This window comes from Mirounga angustirostris, unplaced genomic scaffold, assembly GCF_029215605.1.
Source record: "Mirounga angustirostris isolate CCGP_5_RB_7025 unplaced genomic scaffold, mMirAng1.0.hap1 SCAF_3, whole genome shotgun sequence".
NCBI lineage: Eukaryota > Metazoa > Chordata > Mammalia > Carnivora > Phocidae > Mirounga > Mirounga angustirostris.
In genome coordinates, this window is record NW_026991711.1 from 165,728,419 (window position 1) to 165,753,799 (window position 25,381).

The 25,381-nt window shown below is 50.6% G+C and overlaps 1 protein-coding gene and 1 non-coding gene across 7 annotated transcripts in view; both read left to right on the forward strand.

Annotated features, from left to right (window-relative positions):
- The window catches only part of NRP2 (neuropilin 2), a 115,687-nt gene that overhangs the window by 47,467 nt on the left and 42,839 nt on the right, over positions 1–25,381 (forward strand). For all 6 annotated transcript variants that reach the window (XM_045868155.3, XM_045868156.3, XM_045868152.3 and 3 more), the window contains exons 8-12: positions 11,465–11,609; positions 12,621–12,970; positions 14,985–15,129; positions 19,293–19,409; positions 22,303–22,443. In XM_045868155.3, the coding sequence (XP_045724111.1) occupies positions 11,465–11,609; positions 12,621–12,970; positions 14,985–15,129; positions 19,293–19,409; positions 22,303–22,443 (898 nt within the window). The remainder of the gene's footprint in view (positions 1–11,464; positions 11,610–12,620; positions 12,971–14,984; positions 15,130–19,292; positions 19,410–22,302; positions 22,444–25,381) is intronic.
- Positions 353–500, forward strand: LOC123839961 (U4 spliceosomal RNA). Its single transcript, XR_006789807.1, has one exon. It is a non-coding gene; the product is annotated as a U4 spliceosomal RNA (small nuclear RNA).

Consider the following 25,381-nt stretch of genomic DNA (forward strand, 5'->3'; position numbering starts at 1 on the left):
AAAGCAGTGGATTTTTTTTTATTATTATTACTAAAATCGCCATAGTAACATGGCACCATTCATCTGGAAATCACAGCTTCTGGATATTACCAGGTATCTCTCTCTCTCTCTCCCTCTTTCACACACACACACACACACACACACACACACACACACACACAATGTCTTCATTTCACAGACCAAGAAAGTGAGGTATTTAGCAGTTAAAAGACCTCCCCACCTTGACATGGTCAACCAGGTCTGGCTTCTCCTTGACTTCTTTTGTTTCAGTTGCAAATATCGCTCGGAAAGGGCAAGGCTGAGTTGGCCCTGGATGCTCTGGGCAAGGGACTGAGTCCTCACGCCCCTGACGAGCTTGGCGCATGGCAGTATCGTAGCCGATGAGGTTTATCCGAGGCGCGATTATTGCTAATTGAAAACTCATCCCCCTGACACTTTCCCATGCCTTCTCTCCTCACCCACCCTTGTCAGTACGAAACTGGTAGAAGCTGACAGCTCAGCCAGGCAGGCGAGGGCCAGTGCTGAGTAGGAGTGGGTCCTGGGGGAGAAGGAGGAGGCTCACCTGACTGCCTCCCTGTGCAGGCTCAATGACTAAGCAGCGCTGGCCAGAGGGATCCTGTAGCATAAGCTGATTTTAAAAGCACGCAGATGGACTGGGATGCTATTTAAAACACTATTTGTAGGAAATCTGCTTTTGGAAATACCTTAGCACTGCACATTTTGACAGAATGCTGTCCTCCCTGGCTTTATCCCTGGTATTCGTTCTGCAGGGAAGATATTCCTGGGAACTGAATTTAGCTTGCTGGGCTCCTTTGGAATCATTCTCAACTTTTTCATATTGGGTATATCATTCTCTCTCTCTCCCTCTCTTTCACCTCCCCTTCTCACCCTTGGCTAGATTTCTTTCCGCAGGAGCCAAAGGGTAATTTCATTTTTGTTTTGTTGTTGTTTTTGGCTTTTTAGTGAATCAGTCCTGCCCGCATAAAAAGCACTGGGCAGAGGAAAAAACCCTTTCTCTCCCCCATTAGATATTCATTCTCTGACTACCTAGAAGGCGGCAGGAGAACGTAAGGCCTGCCAATTAGGCGTTGGCCCCTCCCCTCGCTGCCTTGCCCCACTGCGGGTGCGGTGGGCGACGAGGGAGACCTGCCCTTCCGCCCCTCCCCTCCGGGGTTGATCTCCGCTCCGGTGGAAATAGTTGAGTGAACCGTGTGGAATAGATTTGTCAGGTCTGCTGCAGTTTGATTTGCTGCCACGAAGGGGAGGTGGCTGAGGAGGGGAGTTGGGGGCAGGGGAGGGGCGGGGAGAGGCTTCGTCTGTGCCGCGTCTATAACGGCCGCCGCTGAGCTGCTCTCTGTAGCCACCGGTGGGTGGGCGCCGTGCCAAGCTAACTGGGGCTAGGTGGTGGGCTTGCAAGCACCATTCAGACAGCAGGACCTGTGAGCAAAGCAGAGCAGAGGTAGAGGCGGCCGCGCGCTCCGCTCTGCGGTGCAGGGGGAGGGTTTGCAGACGCAAATCCGCGCACAGGGTGTGAAGAGGGGATGGTAATGTTTGGGGCAGAAATGTGGGAACTTGATTTCAATTCCCTGGTCACTGTCAACACCAGTGCTATGTACCAAAGACCAGGGAATTGGGGAAATCGGAGAAAAACAAGATTAATGAGTGCTGAAGGTGGTGGGCGATGGCTATGCTGTTTCCTTGCAATACAGGATTTACGCGGTGGACCCAGGCTGGGCCGAGGCAAAGCCTGGGCCTACGGGGGAATGACTTCTTGTGGCCAGGAAGTGAGGAAGACTAAGGAGCTCTTTTCCAGCTTCCCCCAGCCTGTGAGCAGCCTCTTCTTCGTCTCTTTCTACCTAACAGGTCATGGTGAGGTTGCCTCTGACGGAGGCATTTGACTATCGTGGGGGGTATTGCAAGCATCCTCCTGGCAAAACACGGCCCATTTACACAGGCCACACATCCCCAAACCCTTATCCAATTACACATGCCATAAATATGGAACCTATGATTTTCCTATAGGGTGGGCCCTCCTTATGCATATTTATGGCATAACCACAAGGCAGAGCACTTGTCTGGCTGATGGAGCCCATAGCCAGCCCATGTGCTCCCTTAGATTATACAAATTGCTTCACATCTATTTCTTCAGAAACCACAAGCAGAAAACTATTGCTTTTGGTTTCACCAGCCATATTAATAACACCCCTAGCATAGACATGGTGTTGTAAATACAGTATTAGAAGGTTCACGTATGTGTCTATAATTATGGGCACAGTTATGTACACACAAGCCACAGGAAGGGCAGGGAGAAAAATGGCAGTAGCTGGAGGCTCGAGGCCTTGGCCAGGACCCCGCTCACCTCTGAAGACTAGTTCTGTGGGTGTACACTGGATGGGACATGGCCAAGACTAGTGTCAGGATGTCTAGGCAAAAGGCCTTGTCTTCATTTCTCCCTTATTTGGTAAACGTGGGCATCTCCTTGTTGACATAGCCCTGGTTACCTTGCTGTTAGTCACAGTGCTGTTGGCTGTTCTGATGTATTTGGAAGAAATTTGGGCTCAAAGAGAGAGTCTGTGGAGGTGCTAAATATATCTTAATGGCCAGATTGAGGATGGGAGGGTGAGGACAGGGATGAGGTCCAAGAGTTTTCAGAATTACCCTGTAATGAGTGGCAGAAATGTGCTAAATAAGCTCATCCCATTAAGGCAGTGATGGCCTCCAAGGGGATCAGAGAACCTCCAGGTACCACCTCATTGGCTTCAGAATGGAACAGTTTCAAAGACTGGAATTGAAGCTCTTAGAGACAGAGTAATTTGCCCCGGGGACACGGGGAACTGTGGAGTCCCCTTGAAAGGCACCTGGTCACAGGGCTTTGATCTCCAGGAAGATGTTCCCAAAATCTGATCCAGGCCTTGCTGTCATCTCACATCCAGAGGGAAGCCGGCTTCCTAGATCTTCAGTCTAGGGGTCTAGAGGCATGCATTTTCCTGGAGAGCCTCCATCATTGTGGAGACCCAAGGGCAAAGCTGTGCTCGGACAGCATGGATTAGCGTGCCTGGCTCATCAGTTTGGAGTTCGGATTCCTAGAATCCCGAGGATGTAGAGCTGAGAGAAGTTGCTTCGCGTTTGATTTGGCCACATCCCTTCAAAACACATACACACCCCACTTCAAAACATTCTCTGTCCTATATTTATTTTCTAAATTAAAACAAATCACTTTGAAAGCCATTGGAGAATTTAGAACCCTCCTTGAAATTATCAGAGACTTAGGAGGAGAGAGAGCAGTGTCAGAAAACCAAACCCCCCAAGTCAGTCAGCTAACAGAACCATGTGGCGTCTATTTTCAGATCTTCTTAGAGGATGCATCGTGTGACCCTGGAAATTTCTCTTAATAGCTCCGTGCCTCAGTGTTTCCGCCTCTGCCCAAACAGAATGGTGCTCTAGCTTGTGTTGGCAGGGCACCTTGGGATCTGTAGATGGAAGGCTCTCTGCAGATATAATTAATGTATTAGACCCACAAAGCTCTTCTTGAGCAGAAGCAAGTTATCAATTTAAAAAGTAACAAGGCCCCATGGGATATTTATCTGCCTCTTTTAAAATCATAGGTCTGGAAGGGACCTGATAAGTCATCCAGACCTCTCTCTGCATCTGATGGGTCCTGCACTCAAGCTGCCTCAGATAAACATTACCCTTCTCAGTTTCATTCTTCTGTTAGGGATGCAATTATTCCTCCAATTAATAACTTAGAGTTTCCAAAAAGTACTGTGTTTTTGTTTTTGTTTTACCTCCTGGTGGATGACTGGTTTTCCCCTATCCTTTTCACTGCAGTTTAGTTGACTGTATATAAGATTACAACAGTGACTCAAGCTGTCAGCTGGGAATGGGCATCAGACTTCAGAAGTCATACATCTGATTGCATCATCGAACTGGGGTTCTATATATTCCAAAGAGAGCCAATGCCCTTTTGAAATTCATATCCCCCAGTTTTTCTGCCCCCCTCAGTTATAACTAAGAAGAATCCAGGGCCCTAGGTAATTAAGTTTGTCCCTTATCCATTTGCCATGGGATGAGCTCAGACCTTTAGCCTCTCCACTTAGGAAGCCCAAGGGAAAATGTCATTATACATAAGCTTGGAACCTTTTCTCTCTCAGGCTCCCATGGCTGGCTTCACCCAACTCCCATGGGTGCCAAATCGTCTCTGGGAGCTGAGGCCAGCCTCCCTGGCGCTACGGCCTCGATGCCAAGTTCCCAGTGCTTTCCATCTCACGGCTGTGCACTGAGGCTAGTAGGACAGGGCAAGTGAGCAGGGGATGTCGAAGGGCACAGTGATCTTGCTTGGGCTGCAAACACTCTCTTTGCCCTTACTCCAGCATTCCTAGATGAGCCCTGGGGTGAACACATCACCATTTCCCTGCTCTGTGATTGGCTGAGATTGCACCAAAGAGGAATGCAGATGGCAGATAGGCTCAGGAACCTTACTCCCCGTACCCTTCTGCTCCCCCTTCTGCCCACCTGCAAGTTAGAGGTACCTTCTCAAAAAATGTGACAATGTCACAAGAGGTTTTCAGTATGGAGAACCCTGCCGACCCGGTGAGAACATCTGTGTTTCTCCCCCGACCTTTACAGAAGGACATTGGCCATTCCCTTCCAGTGCTCTGATGTCCCATCTCTCCTCCAGCCCCGAATCCCTGAGCTTCCCTCCCCTCTCCTCCTCTGCTCTCCTCCCTGGTGCTTTCCTGTCTCCAGTCCCGAAACCCTAATCCTGTTAGTATGCTATGTTCCAGGGCTCTACGTCTCAATGGGGGTAACATAATCCCGCAGTAAATCTAACAGGTCCCACAAGGCACACACAGATGGGATGTGCACATCCCACCCATCTCCACCGGCCTCCCCCGCCCTACACCCCATGACACGTTCCTGCTCCTGTCTCCTCCGCATCAGCAGAACTGCTTGATGACAAAAACAGCCCTCAGTAAAGGGGCAGGAGACAGGAGGGCATCATGGTCAGAAATGAGCATTTGGTGGTTAGGGAACTTTCTCTGCCCTACCCCCATTCTCACCCTCCCTTAAGTTCCCCCCCACTGCTCTCTCTCATATATGTATATGTATACACATATATATGAGACACAGCCCTTCTGACTCTGTGTCTGGCTAAGTTCCCACATCCACTAGAATGAAAGCAGCTTTAAAAAAATTTTTTTATAGTCTTTAAGGAGGAGTTTTAAGGGAGAAATGTCAGGGCCATGATTTACAAAAAAGAAAAAAAAAATGTCCATTACCTTAACATCATTTTCCCCGTGTGCAACGCACCCCTACCCTGCCCCCCACCCCTTGCCTGTTTGGTGCAACAAATTAATTAAACAGGATGGCGTCCATTGATTAATAATTTAGTTTTATGTATGGACGCAATAGCTGGTTTTAGAGAAAATGCCGGGGAAGGGGGTGGGGGAGAGAGGACAGGCATTTGGTTCTGCAATAAGGATGAGTCAGTTCAATTGTTTCTGAGAGAAATTTTTAAAATGTGCTATTGGTTTCCCCAGTTTCTGCCCTCTGTTCTGCTACATCTCTTTTCTACCTGCTTTGTTCTCCTCCTCCTTGAATGTCTGTGCCAAGTAGATCGAAAAGGAGAACTTTGGATGCAATGAAACATTTATTAGTGGAGAGAAATATTTATTTAAAAAAAAAAAAGAAAAGGAAGAAGACCGTCTCCTGCACAATTTCTACCTCAGGGCTCCAGCACTATATTGTCTTTGAAAAATTTCCTGCTTTCTTTGCAGTCCCTGGAGCTGGCCACGTTCAGATATTTACAGCAAAATAGGAATAAACCATAGGTCACACCGTAGGTAATGAAGAGACAGGCGTGTGCAGACTGCATACCAAAGCCCTACTCAAATGGGAGGCGGTGCACATAATGAGAGCCTGCATCTGTCGGGTGAAGGGCCCGCCTGGTGGAGGAAGGTTACATATAGCCAACTCCCACCACGAGCCTGCACCGCAGCTCTGTGCCGAGGAGCTCAAAGACTGTGACGGACATGGAGCGTCCACACCATCCTGGGCACCTAGATGCTGATGGCAGGGATTACTGGTGTACAGGAGAGGAACTTGGGCTTGGCGGCAAATCCCCCCTGCCCAGAGGCCTCCGAGATAGGCAGGCCAACACTCAGTGCTAGAGTCACTGCATATTCTTTTTTTTTTTTTTAAAGATTTTATTTATTTATTTGACAGAGAGAGAGATAGCGAGAGAGGGAACACAAGCAGGGGGAGTGGGAGAGGGAGAAGCAGGCCTCCCGTGGAGCAGGGAGCCCGAAGTGGGACTTGATCCCAGGACCCTGGGATCATGACCTGAGCCGAAGGCAGATGCTTAACGACTGAGCCACCCAGGCGCCCGAGTCACTGCATATTCTTCCAAGAAGACTTAAGGACAGGGCGACAGGGACGGGTGGCTGTGACAAGAAATGGGGTGGAAAAATAGAGAAAAGATGACCCCAAAGCCATCAGGGATGCTTTCGGCCTAGATGTTTCCTATTAGATCACATGTTTTGTCTTCTTTTATTTTACATAGTACTAGAGGAGCTCATAGGTATGGTCAAAACATGTTGATTTTTTTTCTTTTCCTGGGTGGGGTACATAGATAGTCACCACACTGGGATGTTGGATAGCAGCCAAGTTAATTGGCAGATGTCCCCTCCCCCCCAGAGGTGCAAATCAGAAAATCTTTGAAGTGCTGCCGGTTTCAGATTCTGTCTTTCTGAAAATAAACCAAAGGTCTCAAGAATCAATTGGAAAGTGTTGGATTATGTTCAGAATTCAGCAAGGCACCAAATGGATTATCCAAACCACTTTGTGCCCTGAACTGCTTTTTAAACTTGGTTTGCAGAGATGCATTTGAAGAAATCTGTGTTCAACATAAACAAACACACACACACACACACACACAATTTAATAATTACATCGATCAACACTATCCTTACCTCTTAAGAAAGCTAGAGACAGGGCACCTGGGTGGCTCAGTTGGTTAAGCGACTGCCTTCGGCTCAGGTCATGATCCTGGAGTCCTGGGATCGAGTCCCGCATCGGGCTCCCTGCTCGGCAGGGAGCCTGCTTCTGCCTCTGACCCTCCCCCCTCTCATGTGCTCTCTCTCTCTCATTCTCTCTCTCAAATAAATAAATAAAATCTTAAAAAAAAAAAAAAAGAAAGAAAGCTAGAGACACCTTGAACACACTTCTGGGTTTTTTTGGGGTGATAAAGCAACCATATTAGCATTTTGCTTTTAAAAATTAACAATCCAGCTTTTAAAGCAGATGTTATAATGTGAATCATCACATTTGGTGTATGCTTCTCGGGGTGTACCATACGCTGACGACCCGCTGAGTTTTCTTAGCATCAGGGACACCTCACTGATAACTTTCAGGTCAAGTTATGGCCTGAAAATCTGGGGCTTGGGAGTCAACGGCTTTCACAATTTGAAGCGTCCCCATTGAACAGAGACCCATGTGTTACTGGCTTCCACTCTAACATCGGTCCTGGGTGCTCTGCAGGCACTGGAGCCAACAGGGAGGGCTTAGTGTCTATCTGCAAGCCTGCTATCGACTTCATTTTCCTGCAGGAGAAACCAAGGTATCTAAGGATTATTGATTTGCCTATAGTGATTCAGTGAGTCGGCAGGGAATAGGGAATAAAACCAATTTCCTGGCATCATTTCCCATGCACACAACCCCTTACCTTGCAATGCCTAGACTAGAAGCCAAGAATCCATCTCTGAGAATTTGATCAGAAAACATATGAAGGGTGATTCTGAAACCACAGAAGCATTGAGAAAGTCATAAAGATGTATAATATATGATAGCATTTCCCAGCTATAAATAGGAAGATGCAGGGAGAAAAATAGAGACCTTGTAAATCCATTGGGTCAGGAGAAATAGAAACTGCTTAATATTTCATTAAAAATGGATTTTCATAAATTGCACTTTGATATCATTGGGTGAAAGACAGTATGTAAGGACTAGGGTGTTGTTATTCATTACTTTTCATTATTAATAATTGGGACTGTTACTGAGCGAAAACATCAACAAGGTGTACTCTCCCTCTGAGTGGGGCACTCACTGTGTGTCCCGGGCACTCTTTGAAGTGTATTAAAACCCACAGCCCTCGTCCACCAAAGCACTTAGTCTTTAAGGGACCCTGGACAATTAAAATACCCTTTACAAAATGAGCGCTGCTGGGGCAGTTCTAGTTGGAAACTCTTACGCGGAAAGCCTTAGAATCTGGGGGCCAGAAAGGACCTGACAAATCAACTCATTTAATAGAGGGAGAAATTGGGGCCTGGGGGAGGTGGAGACATTTGCCCACACTGATGAGCTCAGCAGCAGCCTGTCTCCCCAGGTGCCTGGTTCAGTGGTGTTTGGGGGCTTTTTTCCCCACTCTGGTGAGAAGTGTATAAAGAGTTTAATGAAATAAGCTGGTACTCCGTCAGGAAAGGGTCCAGAGAGCAGGGGCAGATATGAGTGCAAAGTCGAGAGCACACAAGAAACCAAGAAGGAAGCAGGCTCAGAAACCCAAAGGACAATTTGAGGCCATGTTAAACGAGCATTCATTTGGTTCCGAGCAAGGGTAGGAGCAGAGTGAGCAAAACGGGATGGCAGAATGAAGCTTGGGGGGGGCGGGGGCGGGCAGCCAGGTAGGTGGTCTAAGCAGAGAGACCGTGTCCTCGCCTCCCTTTCTGGCAGGGGTCACTGTGATCAGGGGGCTCACCCAAAGCCTGTGACCGTGTGCCTCTGTGGGAAGACCAGCCCCCTCACCGGACAGGTACACACGTGTGTGCGTGCACGTGCACATGCCCACGCACAGCCACACTCACGCCCCTGCCAGCCTCCCAAAGGGAGTCCAAAGACATAGTCATTTCCTTACTGGGGGGGGTGGGGAGGGGGAAGAAAGGTTTCTTAGTGTTGTCTGCCAAGGCTGAGAAATGAAGGGGTCAGATAAGATAAAATTGGAAATTAAAAACACATAAGACGTGCTGTGTTTCTAAACGGTACCAGCGTGGCGTATATGCTGTGGATTAGCGGCTGTGTTAAAGTTCACATCCACTCAGCGCTCCAATTATGTATTCACGTGACCAGTCCAGCTCCCCGCCCCAGATGAACTCCTTCGCATCTCCTGATGGCACCCACACAGTCAGCCTCACCATCCTCAGGGCGCGGCCGGTGGCGGCCCCCCATGGCTCACAGCACCTCCCCAAATAAGCAAAGTGCTGCATTGGCTTCTTCCTTGCCAAAACAAAACAAAAAACAAACAAAAGCCTCTGCCTCGTGCTGAATTCTAAGAGAATTGATTAATCTCTTTCCCTTGGATTCAGTGCCTTCATTCCTTGCCTCAGAGCTGAGGAGCTCTTTATAAGCTCCCGAGAAGCCGTGGAACGGGCATGGCCAGGCCGGGGCCTTCCTGGGCCCTGTCCCCTCCCTCGGTCGTCCTTCTCCAAGATGAAGATCACAGAGGCTTGGGCCCCTCTCTCCATCAGCCTCCCCCCAGGTGCCTGACTCTAACCCTCTTTCCTCCTGTTTGCCTGGTCTTTCTTCCCTTGTTTTGTCTTCTAGCCCCTCTTTGTCCCCAGTCACTAGAAAGGAAGGAGCCAAATCAGACCTGGGAGTGATGGGTGGTCAAGCAGTTCTGCCCCTTGCCCCCTGCAGTTAGCAAGGCAGCAAAGGAAGGAACTTGGCCTTAGGATGGGCGGGAGGCTCCCTAGTGAGGACAGGGAGCAGCAAGTGGGGCAGGCTGGGTGGAAGCTCCCCTGGCTTCGGTGCGCTTAGCACCAGGCATAAGGGGTTTAAACTGAATATGGTGGGCCAGTGAAAACCTGTTTCCTCCTCTCCTTTGCTCCATCTGTCTTAAGCAAGCCACTTCCCCTGATCTGATTGCAAAGGTGTAATGTCTCTTACCCTTCACCCCCACCATCAGTGGTGTGCTATTTAAGGGCTCTAACTTTTGACCTCAGCAAGTGGGAAATATGGAGGGTTCAAGGTTGCCAAATGGCAGAGTTCCTAGTTACAGTTCATGGGAAAGAAAGGACCACGTTGTTAATTAGCTCTAAGCGGCTTGCAGCTCATTGCTGTTATCCAGAGCTTTCAAGTCAGGATTATAAACACACATCCCTGAAGAGTAACCCCACCTCCATTCAGCCCAGGCTCAGAGACCTTAAGGACTCCAAGACTCCTCGCCACCAATATAAACACTGCGAATTTGTTAAAAGAGGTGAGAGCCAACGTAGGAAACCATAAACCTACGATCCATCTCCACAGGGGCTTTGGATCCAGACGGACATCCCTGAGCCTCCGTTTTCTCATCAAAAAAGCAGAAATAATAATACTTACTTGCCAAGGCATTATAGATGTAATTGTGTTTACATGGTGTCTATCTCAGGGGTACTGGAACAGACCAGTTTCCCCATCCTCTGGTCGCAGCCCTGTCAGTGTCCACACACCTGGCCTATTCTAGGTATCATGAGCTGAAGTGTCTAGTCCCTCGAGTCGATTTGCAGAGTCTCTTGGTTGTTATAGCTATGACAGGTATGATTTAGAAGTGATGCTTGGTTAGTGGGTCTTTCCCCCAGCCCTTAGCAAGGAAACCAAGAGAAACTCACATATACTTGCGCCAGCTACTTTTTTTTTTTTTTTTTTAATTTAATGGAGAGCACAGGAAAGCATAAGGTCCATATGGCAGTTATTGATTTGGGCCATCTGGTAAACTAGGACTTGCTCCTACCATGTTGGCTTAGAAGCTACTCCGAAAAGCCTTTCCTCCCCTAAGAGATGCACTGGTCAGATGGGGACAGGGATGGATTTCATTACAGGGTGGGACCACAGTGAGAGGAAACCAGGGCAGGACTCTGAGAGACTGTCTGCAACCCTGAACATCCAACAAAGACCAGAGGGAACCAAGAAAGTGTTGATTGACACAGGGCCCCGAGGAGTAGATGGTGCTGCCAACCCCCCCCCCTCCACTCCATGCTCTCACCCATTCACGGAGCAGGGAGGTCTCTAAGTAACTAACAAAACAACTGTGAAGCACTTTATAAAAATACCTGGCAAATATTCCTATATGCCTGCACCGTGAGGGAGGGGGAGAATCAAGTTCAAGCTAATGAGGTCCACTAGCCCTAAAAGATGACCCTTCTGCTCCAGATTTAAGGCGCCTTCTTCTGCTTGCTCTCAGCCCAGAGGCAAGATTTTTCTTTCCTCTAAAAGTTTTTGTGAAGACCAGTTATTGTTTTCAAGTTAGAGCAGTGTGAGAAATTTAATTTTTTTTTCATGGTACTTCTAAAAAAGCCCCAAACAACAAACACACTGATTATTACAAGCTTGAGGGGAAATAAGGTTCAACAGAACTTTTGCACCCCCTTCAAAGGCTGGGTGAGCGGCCGCACTACAAGCCGGGATTTTGACGGTGGTTTCTCATCTGACCCTACAGGTCTTCCAAGCCAACAACGACGCAACGGAGGTGGTTCTCAACAAGCTGCACACGCCCCTGCTGACCAGGTTCGTCAGGATCCGGCCCCAGACCTGGCACTCGGGCATTGCCCTGCGGCTGGAGCTCTTCGGCTGCCGGGTCACAGGTGAGGGGGGGGGGTGACCTTTCCAGAAGGCTCACTTTCACCTGGAGCTCTGTTTAGCAGTAGCTAATGCACCCTGGCTGCAGACCCCGTCTTGCCGGATACCATTTATCTGTGCATCTGCTCATTGGCTACACAAGTAATCTTGGAGGCCTGCTGTGCAACAGGCCCCACACTGGGAATGGAAGTGGACAGGGGAAGTGACAAGCAGATGGGGTCTCTAACCACATGAAACTTTCAGGCTGGTGGGCAGCATGGATCATAACCAGATCAAGTACTGGATAGTTTAAACTAAGATGCGTGTATGAAGGAAAAGGACAGAGTGCTCAGAGAAAGAGTGGGGGACCTAACTGACTGTTGTTTGGAAGTTTGGGGATGGCCTTTCTGAGGATGTGATACTTAAGTAAAGGTTTGTCTGATGACGATAGAGGGGAACAGCATTTTGAGCAGCAGGAACAGCATGTGCAAAGGGCACAAGGTCGTAAAAAGCTATGATAACACATGTGCAAGCAAAGACCCCAGCAGAGTTTCCATGCTTGGGAAAACAATCATCTAGGAAACAACTCAGGGCTCAGCTGAGCTTTGCTGCGCTCATAGCCCTGGGAGGCTCCGGGGGCCCAGGTGTCACCCACAAGGATTTGCGAGTCCTTGGCCAACAGGGTGGGATGCTCAGATGTGCCAGGCCCTGTGCCATGACCGTCTGTGGAGTAGCCGAAGGAGTCCTTGCAATAACCCCTAAGAGGTAAGTTCTGCCGCTAGCCCTCTTTCAGACCTGGAGACAGCAGTGGAATCATTTGCCTAAGGTCAGACAGCTAGTAAGGGACAAAGCAGACATGGACCCAGGCAGTCTGGCTCCCAGTCTGGGCTCTTAACCACGGTGCTTGAAACGCAAAGAAACCAGTGCTGACTTCCAGCGTGTGGTAGTCGGGTTCTTTCACAGCTCACTGCAATGGGAGGTGCTGTCCGGTAAGCTGGGTGCGGCCATGAGCTCTTGCGTCTCCCTCCCCTCCACAGATGCCCCCTGCTCCAACATGCTGGGGATGCTCTCGGGCCTCATCCCTGATTCTCAGATCTCGGCCTCCTCCACTCGGGAGTACCTGTGGAGCCCCAGCGCCGCCCGCCTGGTCAGCAGCCGCTCGGGCTGGTTTCCCCGGATCCCTCAGGCCCAGCCGGGCGAGGAGTGGCTTCAGGTGGACCTGGGAGTGCCCAAGACGGTGAAGGGCATCATCATCCAGGGGGCCCGCGGGGGAGATAGCATCACTGCTGTGGAAGCCAGGGCGTTTGTGCGCAAGTTCAAAGTCTCCTATAGCCTAAATGGCAGAGACTGGGAACACATCCAGGACCCCAGGACCCAGCAGCCGAAGGTAGGCCATTCCTGGAAGACCTCTCTAACCCAACCGCAAACGGGGAAGTTTAGTTTGGGGGTGCTCACTTCCTAACTAGACAGGCGTCACCAGACCCCCTGTATTCTAATAAACATTAGCTGAGAGATTACTTTGTGCCAGACACCCTGCTAAATGCCATATTTTAATCCTTCCAACATCTCTAGAAGGAGGATCCTTTTGTCGCTCCCATGTTAGAGATGACAAAACTGAGGCTTGGTGTCATCCCCGGGGTCACGGTGTATATCGTGGAGAGCCACGATTCAGACACAGACACAGTCTGACTCCAGAGCCCAGACACCTACCTCCCACCCTGCACTGCCTTTCTGTCAAGTTTGACACCCTTTACACCCTCTTGCAGATGATGTTTCCTTGGAATTGACCAGACGTCCAAAAGGGGATGTAGGTTTTGGAGGCCTAAGTATAGAAACTTGGGGATTACTTCCAAAAACAACTGTATTTTTGAATGTCGCTGCACTCCTTTGTGTTTTCCCAGTCTGGACTCTGCTTAGATCTTTCCCACCTCTCATACTGAATCTGGGAGAGGCAGGAGAAACTTCCCAGGCCAGCACAGCCCACCCCTCCCGCCATCAAGGAGTAAGGGTCAGCCCTCAATGCTGGGTATGGAGGAGCCCCCAGCAAGGGGAAAAGACATCATGCCTGTCCCTCTCCAGGTCAATCTCAGGGGGAGTCAGGCATTCTGATCCTAACTGCTGAGTTACCCTCGTTTAAAAGCAGGCCTCTTTTACCAAGGAAGGGGGAATTTCATGTCTCTGTTTGGTCCCTTTTGCTCAGCAAATGTTTCCATTCTTAATGTAGAGGCACAGGCTGGGTTGGAGGCTTGGCAATGCTGATGTGAACACCCAGTTCACACTTTAGGGGCCTGGAAAGACTCAGGACTTGGTAACTGGAAACCTCAGTGGACAGAGCAGAAGTTGGACCATGGGTTTTCCCGGGGAGAGCTGACCCTGGCTCTTCTTGACCCATTCTGGGAGCCTGGGAGAGGAGATGATCTTAGCCAGTATCAAGGCCTACCCTCCCCATGACAGTGCCCCCTTTTGGAATTGTGGGCATCCTGCAAAGGAGGTAGCCCTGCAGCATCCCTAGGTGCTGATCAGCCATAGCCCCTGGCACGTCTCCGCACCAACATCGCCCTAATCAGTGGCTCCCACATGTGCTCTGGGTTGCGTCCCCCACGTGGCTTAGACCAGGAGAGCCGCACTGTCCTCAATTTATGTCCTGGGGCTCTAAGTGAGCTTTGTTTTGACAGAATTGGCTCTGCTAAACAAAGCTTTGGGGGGCACGGTCTCAGACTATCAATGTATGATGAGAAGATGTTGTTATTAGCCTGGAGAAGAGGATGGTCACTCTACCTTCAGCCTTTTGGTGACCTGTCAGTCAGCTGGGGCTTTCTACATAGACTTTTAAGCATTACAAGAACTTCTTTTTTTTTTTTTTAAGGTTTTATTTATTTGAGAGAGAGCATGAGTGGGGTGAGGGGCAGAGGGAAAGGGACAAGCAGACTCCCTGCTGAGCGGGGGGAGGCCTGACATGGGGCTCCATCATGACGTGAGCCGAAGGCAGACCCTTAACCACCTGAGCCACCCAGGCGCCCCTACAACAAGAACTTCGAAGACAATGGGCAAAGCAGCCTGAAATTCACTTGTCTTCTCTCCAGCCAAGTCCATTCAGAGACTAATTCTTTCCCGAGTCCACAGTCTCCAGTCCAATGGTAGAAGACAGAACCTAGCAATTGCCACTTCCATTTGCTCCCTCTTTTCTGTGTTTCTGGGACCCTAACCATCTTCCAAATGAACCAAAACTTTGGTCTGAGGATGGAGTTCCTATGGGTTGTAATGTCCAGTGAGTCAACTATGAAGCTACCTTCTGGATAGATGTGCAGAGCAGGGAGGAGAAGGGGAAGGATAGGGAAGAAGGGGAGGGGTGGGGATGGGATCCCACAGAAGAGGGGCTGAGTGGCCTGTCTCCCCTGCAGCTGTTTGAAGGGAACATGCACTATGACACCCCTGACATCCGAAGATTCGACCCCGTTCCGGCACAGTACGTGCGGGTGTACCCCGAGAGGTGGTCTCCAGCAGGGATTGGGATGCGGCTGGAGGTGCTGGGCTGTGACTGGACAGGTAAGGCCTGCTTTCCCACTCCAGGTCTCACTCACATGGTCGTGTGACCCTGGCTTCCTGGGATGCCCTGGGAGGAGGTCAGACCATGACATTGTGGATGGGCAGAGGGGGCAGCCTTCCCCGGTGAAGCTCTGTCAGCTCGAAACCCCACCCACCCTAGGCCCTGTCATGTTCTCCTGCCCTCAAACCCTGGGCACTCCAGCCTCTGGACAGGGGATAATTTCTCGAGGGATGTGCTTTGTCTTTTTTAAAGGATCATTTCAGTTCCCCAACCCCAGTCTCTCAAAAACAAATCATAACCACACACCACCCACCCAAATTCAATTAGACCCTGACTCTTCGGGCCAGGAGGCTGTGGCTGTTGATTTAGGGAAGAAAAAAACCCCTCATGATAATAAAGTAATCGGTTTATGTCTGAATCTGGCCTCCAGATGTCAGTGGCTAAGAGACTTCATTTTCGTTGCGAAGCCACATCTGTAAAAGGCATTTATTAGCTCAGGAGGGACCCTGTTGTAGGGGAGCTGCCGGGAGTAGGACTTCTTCCCCGTGCGCAAGGGGGAGTCTTGCTCATTCCTTCCCCGCCTCCACCTACCCCCCCACCACACCTCACCTCGCCATCCTCGGCGGCCCAGGCCCAGGGAAGACCTCTAACTCTCCTTATTGCAGGTAAGGCCCACTGCGCATGCCCACCCTCCCTGTTTCCAGGAAGCACCCTTTTCTTCTGAATCAGGCCCCCCCCTTCTTCTGGGCACCTCCTTGGGCAGAGCTGGCGCGAGATCTCACCTGAAGCTGGCTCCCTGCCCTCCAAAAGGAGCTCAGGGGAGCCACCTGAACCCAGTGCCAGCAGGAGCGGCAGACAGGCCGAGCTGCCCCGCCTCTGGCCACCAGGCCCCCAGGTATCTCCATTTTCCTGTCGGTGCCCTACCGTCTCCAGCTCCCCCCACAGGGCATCGGGAAGGATAATAAGGGCATGTCGGAGAAGTGCCTCTGGCGCCCAGGGGGTTGCAGGCTGCGTCCGATGGCTCAGAGGAGGAGCCCCGTTGAGGCACGCAGGCTGGAAATCGGGCCCAAATTAGCCTCTCACCTTTGGATTGAAGGCAGCCCCAGCGAACACATTTTAGAGGGAAGATACTTTACTCCCCCTCACGTAGGGGAAAGGCCAAGTTTCCCTGCAGCCTGCTGAATGTGAGTCACCTGTCTGCTTGCAGGTGCGGAAAACTGCCCCTCCAGAGTGATACAAGCTGGCTTCGTTTATGGCCTCTTCGAAATCAAAGGGTTAGAGCTGCAGGGGACCCAGGAGCTTCTAAAAGCCAGTGGCTTTCAAACATTTTTGACCATGATCCACAATTTAAAATAAATTTATATCACAATCCAGTTGGCTCGCAAGCACACACTCACACGGTGTGTGCATACGGGTTACGGTGTATTGTTAAGTGCTGGACCCTGGGGACAGATTGCCAAGTACAAGCCCTGCTTCTGCTGATCGCTGGCTACATGACCTCAGACAAGTTCCTTAGACTCTCGGCATCTTGGTTATCTCAGCTGAAAAATCGGGATGATAATAGCATATCTACACCCCCTAGGTTGTTATGAGGATTCAGTGAAATAACGGATATAAAGTACTTAGACTGCTGCCTGGCACCTAATAAACCTGCAATAATAGGTAAACGCAACTGGAACGAACGGTCCCCAGATCAGTGCTCATTTTCCCCATGTGAGCACACTCTGACATATTACAGTCCACATTCAAAAATTCTGATCATGACCCATCACATTGATCCCACAACCTACAAACGAGTGTGGCATACACTTTGGAAAAAAAAAATCACAGATCTAGGCCAACGTCGCTATCACAGATGGGGAAACTGAGTCCCAGAGAGAGGAAGCTACTTGTCAGAGGTCTGCCCTTCTGTGCCACGCCTCTCCTGGGCTGGCCCTGCTTTATGACCGGCTGGACAGTTGCTAATGTCCTTTTCCTCTTATTGCTCCCCCGCCCCAACCTGGTCCAAATTACCCTGGCGATGGTCAGCAACAGGTTTCTCATTTCAAAGTCCTGCCTGGCCATTCCTTGGAAGATCAGAATTGGGGCTTCTTAGCCTCCGCCCAGCCTCCTTCCCTTTGAAGTTGCTGACATCTGGTTTCAATTGTAAGGGGAGCGTTGCAGTTTGATGGGCAGTTACCCCTGAGCTCCCAGGAAAGCGCAGCGGACATGGCCTGCCTTCTCACTATCCTTCACACACCCTGTCCTCTCCTTGCCTCCTCAGACCCCTGTGCCCCCGGATTTAACGTGATCTTTACCAACCAGCTACCTAACCTCCTCAGAAACTGCTCTTGTGGGCCACATAGCTTTTTTGCTTTTCAAATTCCCATTCCTTTCTGTGACGCGTCCCTGGTTCACTTCGTTCCTACCCCAAAAGGAGAGCAGGAAAAAATAACAGGGCTGGCCTGAGTCACTGCAGCTAAATAATTTGACAGGGCTGCTTCACTTGTTAGTTTGTGTTCCAAATGATTACTTCTTGCTTTGCTGCCCATAGTTTGCTTTACAATTGAGTTTGAGATTCTATGACACAGTGACAAATTTGAACTTACAAATTAAGACGCTTTGAGGTTATTTGCTATTTACTGTGAGCAAGAGGCAGACACGGCAAAGGGAAGTATGAAAGGTTATGTGCATCGTATTTAATAGCAGAAAGATGGGAAGTCGACCGTGAAAAAGCTATTCAGCGTATTTAGCAATTTCCTTCAGCTCCTGGCTTTATTAAATGGTATCCTAAAGTGTGCCTGACAAAGGCACCTAATCATAGGAACATGTATAGAAATGGGAGGAACAATGCACCAGCTTATTCGGCGAGTCTCTCGTTGGAGGGCAACTGGGGGCTGAAGACCCCACCCCATGAGGCACGGACTTGAATGCCAGTTACCAGAACCCCTCTTCGCCCCACCCAGGGCGTGACTCACTGTTTCATTCATTTCATAAATAGTTGCTGAATGAATGACTGGCGTGAGCAAATAGACAAGTGAATGGATGGGGGAATGAATCACCTAGAGCCTAGGTCAGAACTGACTGCCTGCAGCCAGATTTGGCCTGGCCAAGCTCTGTTGCATGCTCCTTGTTACAATACTTTGAATAAGTTGCCAACATGGACAAGTCTAGAGATCTTCCATGGGAATGGAATTGGCTTCATGTTGGAAAAGAAATTTTTTTTTGCAAGATCTGGCCACGTTGGGCCCCTTCCCTTCAGGCCTTCAGTGTGCTGGAGCCCGTTTGGTGGCCTCCCTTGAATCAGGGCACGCGAGTTGCCCTCTGCCACCTTCCGTCCCGCACTGAACTCTCCCCAGCCCCCAGTCAGCTGTCTGGCTTATGGGAGCTGCGTGCATCCAGGAAGCATTTGAATTTGCCACACCCTGACCTAAAGGCACAGCCGAAATTACTTCTGGCAAGTGGAGTCTGAGTCCCTTTGAGTCCCTTTCTGTCCAGTTTTGTGCAAACGCAAACAACAACGGCTGTGGTTGTCTGCCTTCACTCAGAGCTTTGGCTCTTGTGCTTCTGATGATCTTGTTAGAGACGGGCCTCCTAGGTCAGTTAGCTTTGGTTCAAAAAAGTTCTGAGACAGAGAAGGCTGAAAAGAGAACGTCTCTTCCACCTAAGAGCACGGGGTGAGCCGGCTGAGAAGGCACGTCAGCAGCCGCCTAAGGGACAGTATACAGGAAGCTCCCGTCATTAGGCACTGAGACTCTTTACTGTTTCAGATGGGCACCACTCACTGTGTGTGTGTGTGTTAGCCTGCCTTAGGGTCCGCTTCGCCCACATCCCTCACGGTCCCACCTGGCCTTTTGTGCTGGCCCCAGGGCCTTTGCTGTGGAGTCTGCGGCAGGGACATGGGTTTGTGTCCCTGCCTGTGTTGTGGCCGTTCCTGCAGCTTAGGGACTATTCTTGTTCAACTCAGGCCGTGCTTCTGACTTCACTGACAGCACACAGAGGTGACCCCAGGGCTGTGTGTGTGCGTGTATGTGTATGTATCCATCTTCATTCATTATCTTTTCTTCCTCCTTTAAAAGCCCACACTTAGAAAGGAAACTGAGTGTGGGGCATCTTCCTGCTGGGTTTCAATGCAGGCTGCCGCGTGCAGCATTCACTCCCCCCTCTCTTTGCCCTTATGCAGACTCGAAGCCCACAGTAGAGACACTGGGACCCACGGTGAAGAGTGAAGAGACCACCACCCCATATCCCATTGATGAGGAGGCCACGGAGTGTGGGGAGAACTGCAACTTTGAGGATGGTGAGTCATGGTTCATCTGGGATGGCACAGTGCTGACAATCAGAGGCGGTTGGCCTGTGGCTCGGGCGGGGACCTGGACGTCCCCTGATCAGAGGTCAGGGAGGTGTGGGTAGTCAGGAGCTTGGGGCAGTGGCCATTTACAGCCAATCTAGAAATATTCACATATTGGAACAACCAACCAGGGACAGCCTACAGGCATGAACCTACTGGTCATCAGCTGAGATAAGGGTCCATCCAGAGAGGACCCCTCATTTGAGAAGTCTCCCTTTTTGCCCTCACTTCAAATCATTAGAATCCTCAGCCTCTTTGTACCGAGCTGTGTCTCCACCATAAAGTCAGGTGAAGATCTGGTGGTCATCGGGGTGACTTGGCCCATGGAGCGCGGCGGTCAGGTTAACTCAGCAGTTAACCGTTCCGTGACCGCATTGCCCTGTGTCTTTGCCCACTGCTGATTGAGAAAGTGTAATAATCATGGCTCCAGAAAATGACGCTTTCCATCCTCCATGGGGCGGGAGCACAGGTCAGTGACAAAGGCACGTCAAGTCTTCCTTCAGATCCCAGGGGCTCTTCGTTCCAGATCAGCCTCTTCACATGGGAGCTCTGTATCACCTTCCTTTCATCTTCTGAACGCATCCGGGTTAGATAAAAACAATAATTGGCAGAGCCCAAAAGGACGTCACCTTACCAAGTATGAGGACATTCCTAACAAGCCACAAATTTTGGAACACCTGGCATTTGGGGCTGGAATTTAAGGCTCGACAGTCTCCACTTACAGTAAATGACTGATCCCTATTAGACGTTCATTAGACAAAATGAGGGGAGATTGGTGGAGAGACTTGGGGAGACTTGGAGAGACTTGGTGGAGACACAGCGTAGCACCGACTCAGTAGGTAGATGGCACAGTCTGTGAGGTCCTGCGCCCCACGCATGCACCAACACCACTCCACTGATGGAGTGGCTGCCTCCAGAAAGTGGCTACAGAGGAGAATGGGAGGGAAGCCAGACAGAAACGCTGAAGTTGTGTGACTGAAAAATGATAATTTAATGCATATGCTTTCAGGAATGTGCTTTTGTATATTGTGTGGGCGGGGCAACACTGTTGGTCAGGGTGAGCTGAATACAAGATTCTGACATTTTAATGAACTTGTTTTTGTTTTATGAAGAGGAGAAAGAGACTTGGAGAATCTTCCAAGACCCGTTTAAGATGGTCTGCAAGCTCACGGTGGAATGCGTAGGGAGTAAATATATGGCATCGGATTAGCAGAGCTAGCTTGGTGGAGGGCAGGAGGAGGGGGTTCTATCCAAATGGTGATCCAGAGGAAAACGTAAGAGTTCTGCTGTAAACTTTCAGAAGTTTAATGTCATTTCCCCGTTTATAGTGGTTTGTTTCATTTGAGCTTTCTTTGGTGGCTCCTCCCTATTTTTTTTCTTTTTTGCAAAAGGTTTCTTTGTGGAATTTGGTTCCTGAGACAGAGTATGCGTGTAAACATGAGAGAGGAATTATGGTATATTGAATTACTCCATATTTTTTAATGGAAAAATAGAAATTGAGAAATTGTCGGGAGCAGGGGGGTGAGGGCTAAGGGCTGACTTTTCCAAGCCACAGGTTGCGGCTTCTGTAATCAATTCCATGTGTTTCTCCTCGCCTTGGGCTGACTTTGGCCAAGGGTGGGCAAACATGAAATACTCCCTCTTGGGACGGGGAGGCACAGCCAGGGCCCAGGGCCTGGTGGCAGTCTGCCTCTGCTGCCAGGAGCGCCCTTCCCCTCGCCCCCGTGGTGTGAGCAATTTGTCTCCACCAGGCCGTTGTTCCCTGTAGACTTCCTAACCTGCATTCTAGGCCTTCCCCACGGAAATTCCTCTCTGGGAACCCTGGGAAGGGAAGTGAGAAGGCCAAAGACCCCACTTCCTCCCGGCTACTAGCGTTAGCCAGCACTTTTCCGCTGTCTCCACAGCCGCTGCCGGCAAGCATCCAGATTTGGCTTCCCGTTTCCTTTCTCCCACCTCCACACGCCCGCCCCCGCTTCATCACATCTTTGGCACCAGCTCATAGTGGATTTTTAGAGCTGACTGGAGCCTCCAAAGAAAGTCTTTGGGTTCAGTCTTCCGGCTTAGACATGGGACCACCGAGCAGACAGGGACGAGCCATTGTGCAGTCACTTCTGACATTTCCATGAGGAAGGCACTCCCTGCTGCCCCTGAGATCTTGGCCCGCAGACACTCGGTGCCGTGCGAGATTATTTTTGCTCCTGGCCAATGCTGAGCGAGGCGGCCGGCTGCTCTGGCCCCTCGCTTTGCCCTACTGTGCCAAGTCGCCCACCTGGCCGTGCCGCCCCACGGGGAGGCCGAGCTGACCCTGTGTCCTGGCATGGAAGACCTATCACAGGAGGTGAGGGGGGACAAACAAGCCTTCCTTGTTTTGGAGCTCACTCTCTCCTCCCTGGCCAGTACCTCCCCAGCACGCCAGCCTCCCTGGATGCTAATGGGCTGCCCCATCACTTGTGAGAGCCAGGTTGTCAGGAGCCAGCCTTCCACTGAGGCACTGGGGAGACATTCTTCTCTGGCACTTAGGGAACAGCAATTTTCACATTTGTCTGCTCTCTGAGGTGGACAGAAGAGCCTGATTAGAGCCTGAAGCCATTTGGTGGCCTCATTTATAATTGCTTACTATGGGAACCACTGGCAGACTTGGCTTTCGTGCCTGGGAAGGATGAGACCAAAGGCTGACCTGAAAGCCAACGATCGCCAAGATGAGTTAAATGAATCAGCAAAGGGAGCCACTTCTTTCTCTGCCCTCCACTGAGGCCTTGCCAGCGTTTTGAATAGCACCGCTGTGGCTGTTGTCCCAACCCACTTCATTTGCCTTCTTTGGGTTATCCTCCCCCCCTTTCAGACAAAGATCTGCAGCTCCCTTCAGGATTCAACTGCAACTTTGACTTCGCCGAGGAGCCCTGTGGTTGGATGTACGACCATGCCAAGTGGCTCAGGAGCACCTGGACCGGCGGCTCCAGCCCAAACGACCGGACATTTCCAGGTAAGCCGGCGGCAGATTCGGAGAGGAAAGAGTTACGACGGCTAGCCTGCTGCCCGTCTCGCAGCCCCAGATGCCCTGACAAGCGTCGTAACTTCCCACCACGGAGCAATCCTCTGCTCTGCGCCCACAAACCACCACAGTCTTTGCTCACAGCATCTACCCTGCAGAAGAGCTGGGTCGTGGTTCCTAGCCCTGTCTTGTGATTAACAGTGCAGCCCGGAAGCCGGGAGGGAGCAAGAGAGGCCAAGAGGAAAGAAAGAAAAAGACGAAAGGAAGAGTAGTTGGGAGGTTTCGGGAGGCGGGATGAGGCAGTGCCCCCTTGTCACCATAGCTGTAGCGTTCCCGGCCGACATCACAGAGCCTTTTGTCCACTCCTAAAACCTCCTAAAATGCCTCCTTAGGAAACCACTGGCCTCCAGCCCAATGGATACTTCTCTGAGAGTATCCTCACGGCGGTAGCAAACCAAGCTGAGGGGCCAAAATGCTGCCGTGCCCATGGGGTCTCGCAGAGCTGCCTGGCACTTGGCTTCTGGAAGAGTGTTGCTGGAAGACAGTCCCCGACACACTGTTCAGCTGCCCTTTCTGAGTGCCGGCTTTGGGCAGCCTCCTGGGGCACCGTGGATGGAGAGGGCTTGCCTTGAGCCCTCCTCAGCCTGCAGGAGCAGGAGGGGTCTCCTCTGTCCACCGCAGCGTGCTTTCACAGCGGGGTTCTGGCCAGCGTTGAACCACCACCTCCCCGGGGATGGGGAAAGAGAGAAACCCTGCCTTGTAATGTTTGCCGCTTTCAGTGGTGTCAAGCCACCCCCCCCCCCATGGTTACGCTGCCGACACGTCACCAGAGGCAGAGGTGGGAAATGCAAACAGCCTTAGATCGTTTCTGCCATCAGACAGCTCGGATAGATAGGAATGACTTCAGGAGCATAGAGACTGGCAAGATGGATCCAAATACTGAGCAGGTGTTGAGTTCTGAGAATTTATGACCTTTCGTTTTTAATGTAACTTATTTAATGGTAACTTTGTCATTTAATTTTTAATAATGACCGCGCTTAACAACTGCCTCGCAAAATTCCAGAAAATTTAACAGCCGGCCCTCGCAAGCCAGCACACGTTGGCTCTAGCCCACCACGCGTTAGGTTTTCACTGTTCTGCACCCCAGGCCTGGACCTCGGAGCCCCATAAGCTTTTGAGAGCAAAGGGGTCCGTTCTGGAAATTGGTAGATCAAATGTTGCCTGACTGGAGAATTAAAGGGGGATGAGGCCCCCCCTCCTTCTGCAGGGTTCCCCAGAGCAGCTCTGCTGCCCCTCAACCCCAGGGACTGGCGGTGTCCCCTGCCCCCAGGGGACGGCAGTGGGGGAGATGCCAGGAGAGTTTTGCGGGCCGGCCTCCTGACACAGACTGCACTTGCTTTCCTGGAGGGTCACAGCGTCTGCTCTGGAGAAAAACATTTTCATATTTCAAGTGTTTATCTCTTCAGCGTTTGAGTGCTCGGAGAGATTAATATCTGAAGATCACCGTGGCCTCGGGCAACAGGAGAGAACACTTACCCTCGTCCCAGCCTTAATCACCCTCCCCCCTCTCGTTCACTGCAATAATGTTTAATTAATATAATGAGCCTCCTGCACGTTGGAAAAAAAAAAAACAACTTATTTTTATAACCCAGCCCGGATTTTTCATTTCATTTCCTCTCCTTTGAGACCTGGCCCAATTAATTGGTTGTTTTTCCCAACCTCCACTTTGTATCCGAACATAAAGAAGGTTTGTGGGGTATGAGTCAGCGTGTGTAGGCCCAGTGTGTACTTGTGGGTTATGGGTGTCTTTATGCGTCAGCATATGTGTTTCTTTCTCAAGGTCTTTGTGGGTTGTGTGTGTGTGTGTGTGTGCACATGTCATGCGTTTTATGTGTAGATGTTGGTGTGTCTCTGAATATGTGTGTGCATGCGTTTGTATGCATGTCTTACATGTGAACCTCTGTGTGCGTGCGCATGGTTGATTGTGATTGCGGTGTGTATGCGTGTCGTGCGCGTGCATGCGCATTGCGTGAGGTGGGTATGAGGGGGCAGCTTGGCGGAGGCACTTTGAATGAAGGGACATAGATGACACAGCATGGGGAGGTTTACTGGCTCTTACTCAGCAACTGTCTTGAGGTTCTCCCTAAGAATTCGGCCTTCTCCCTTGCACTCTTCTGAGCAGATTTTCTCTTGGAGGCCAGCCCCGTCCAGGCTACAGGGCCACCAATTAGCAAGTGACACTTCCCAGAGAGCTTCCGTTACTCTCCATCTGAGCCTGGCCTTCACCTCTGTCCCTCTGCCCGTTCACCTCCACCGCCCCCTGGTTCAGGCCTCGCCCTCACCTTGAGTGCCCCTTCTGCCACCCTGGCTACCGGTTGGAAATTCTAGCTCTTATCCTCATTCCAGTTGATTCATTACACCCTGCGGTTTGGGAGGGCTTTTCAGAGCAAGCTCGCAAAGCAGGCAGAATTCCAACCGTTGGCTGGATGGATGGGGACAGAAAGAAAATTAGGGCCATAAGGAACTCCTCGATCTAATGTTATTTCTCCCTGAAGATATTGAGAAGGAAAATAATTATTTTCCTCTTCCGGAGGAATCCCTGAAGTTTGAAAAGGTGGCTCTTGTAACCTGCCCCCAGAAAACAAAATCATACTGTTGGTTTCAGAACCCTTCCTTCTATCCTCTGATTTTAAAAATCACTTGCTGTATTTGCCACTTTCCTTCTCCTTACAAGGCTCGATATGGGGCTTTAAGCAGGGGAGGATAGAAAGCCCTTTCTGTTCAGGGTGGTCCTTTCTTTAAAAAAAGGGGGGGTGCCTGAGGGGAGCAGTTGGGAGAGGGGAAACAGCTGTGCCTGATCAAGGGCAGGGCAGATGGTGGACCTTCCAGTCAAACCCAAAAGCCCTGTGTCCCCCACACTTCGCCACTC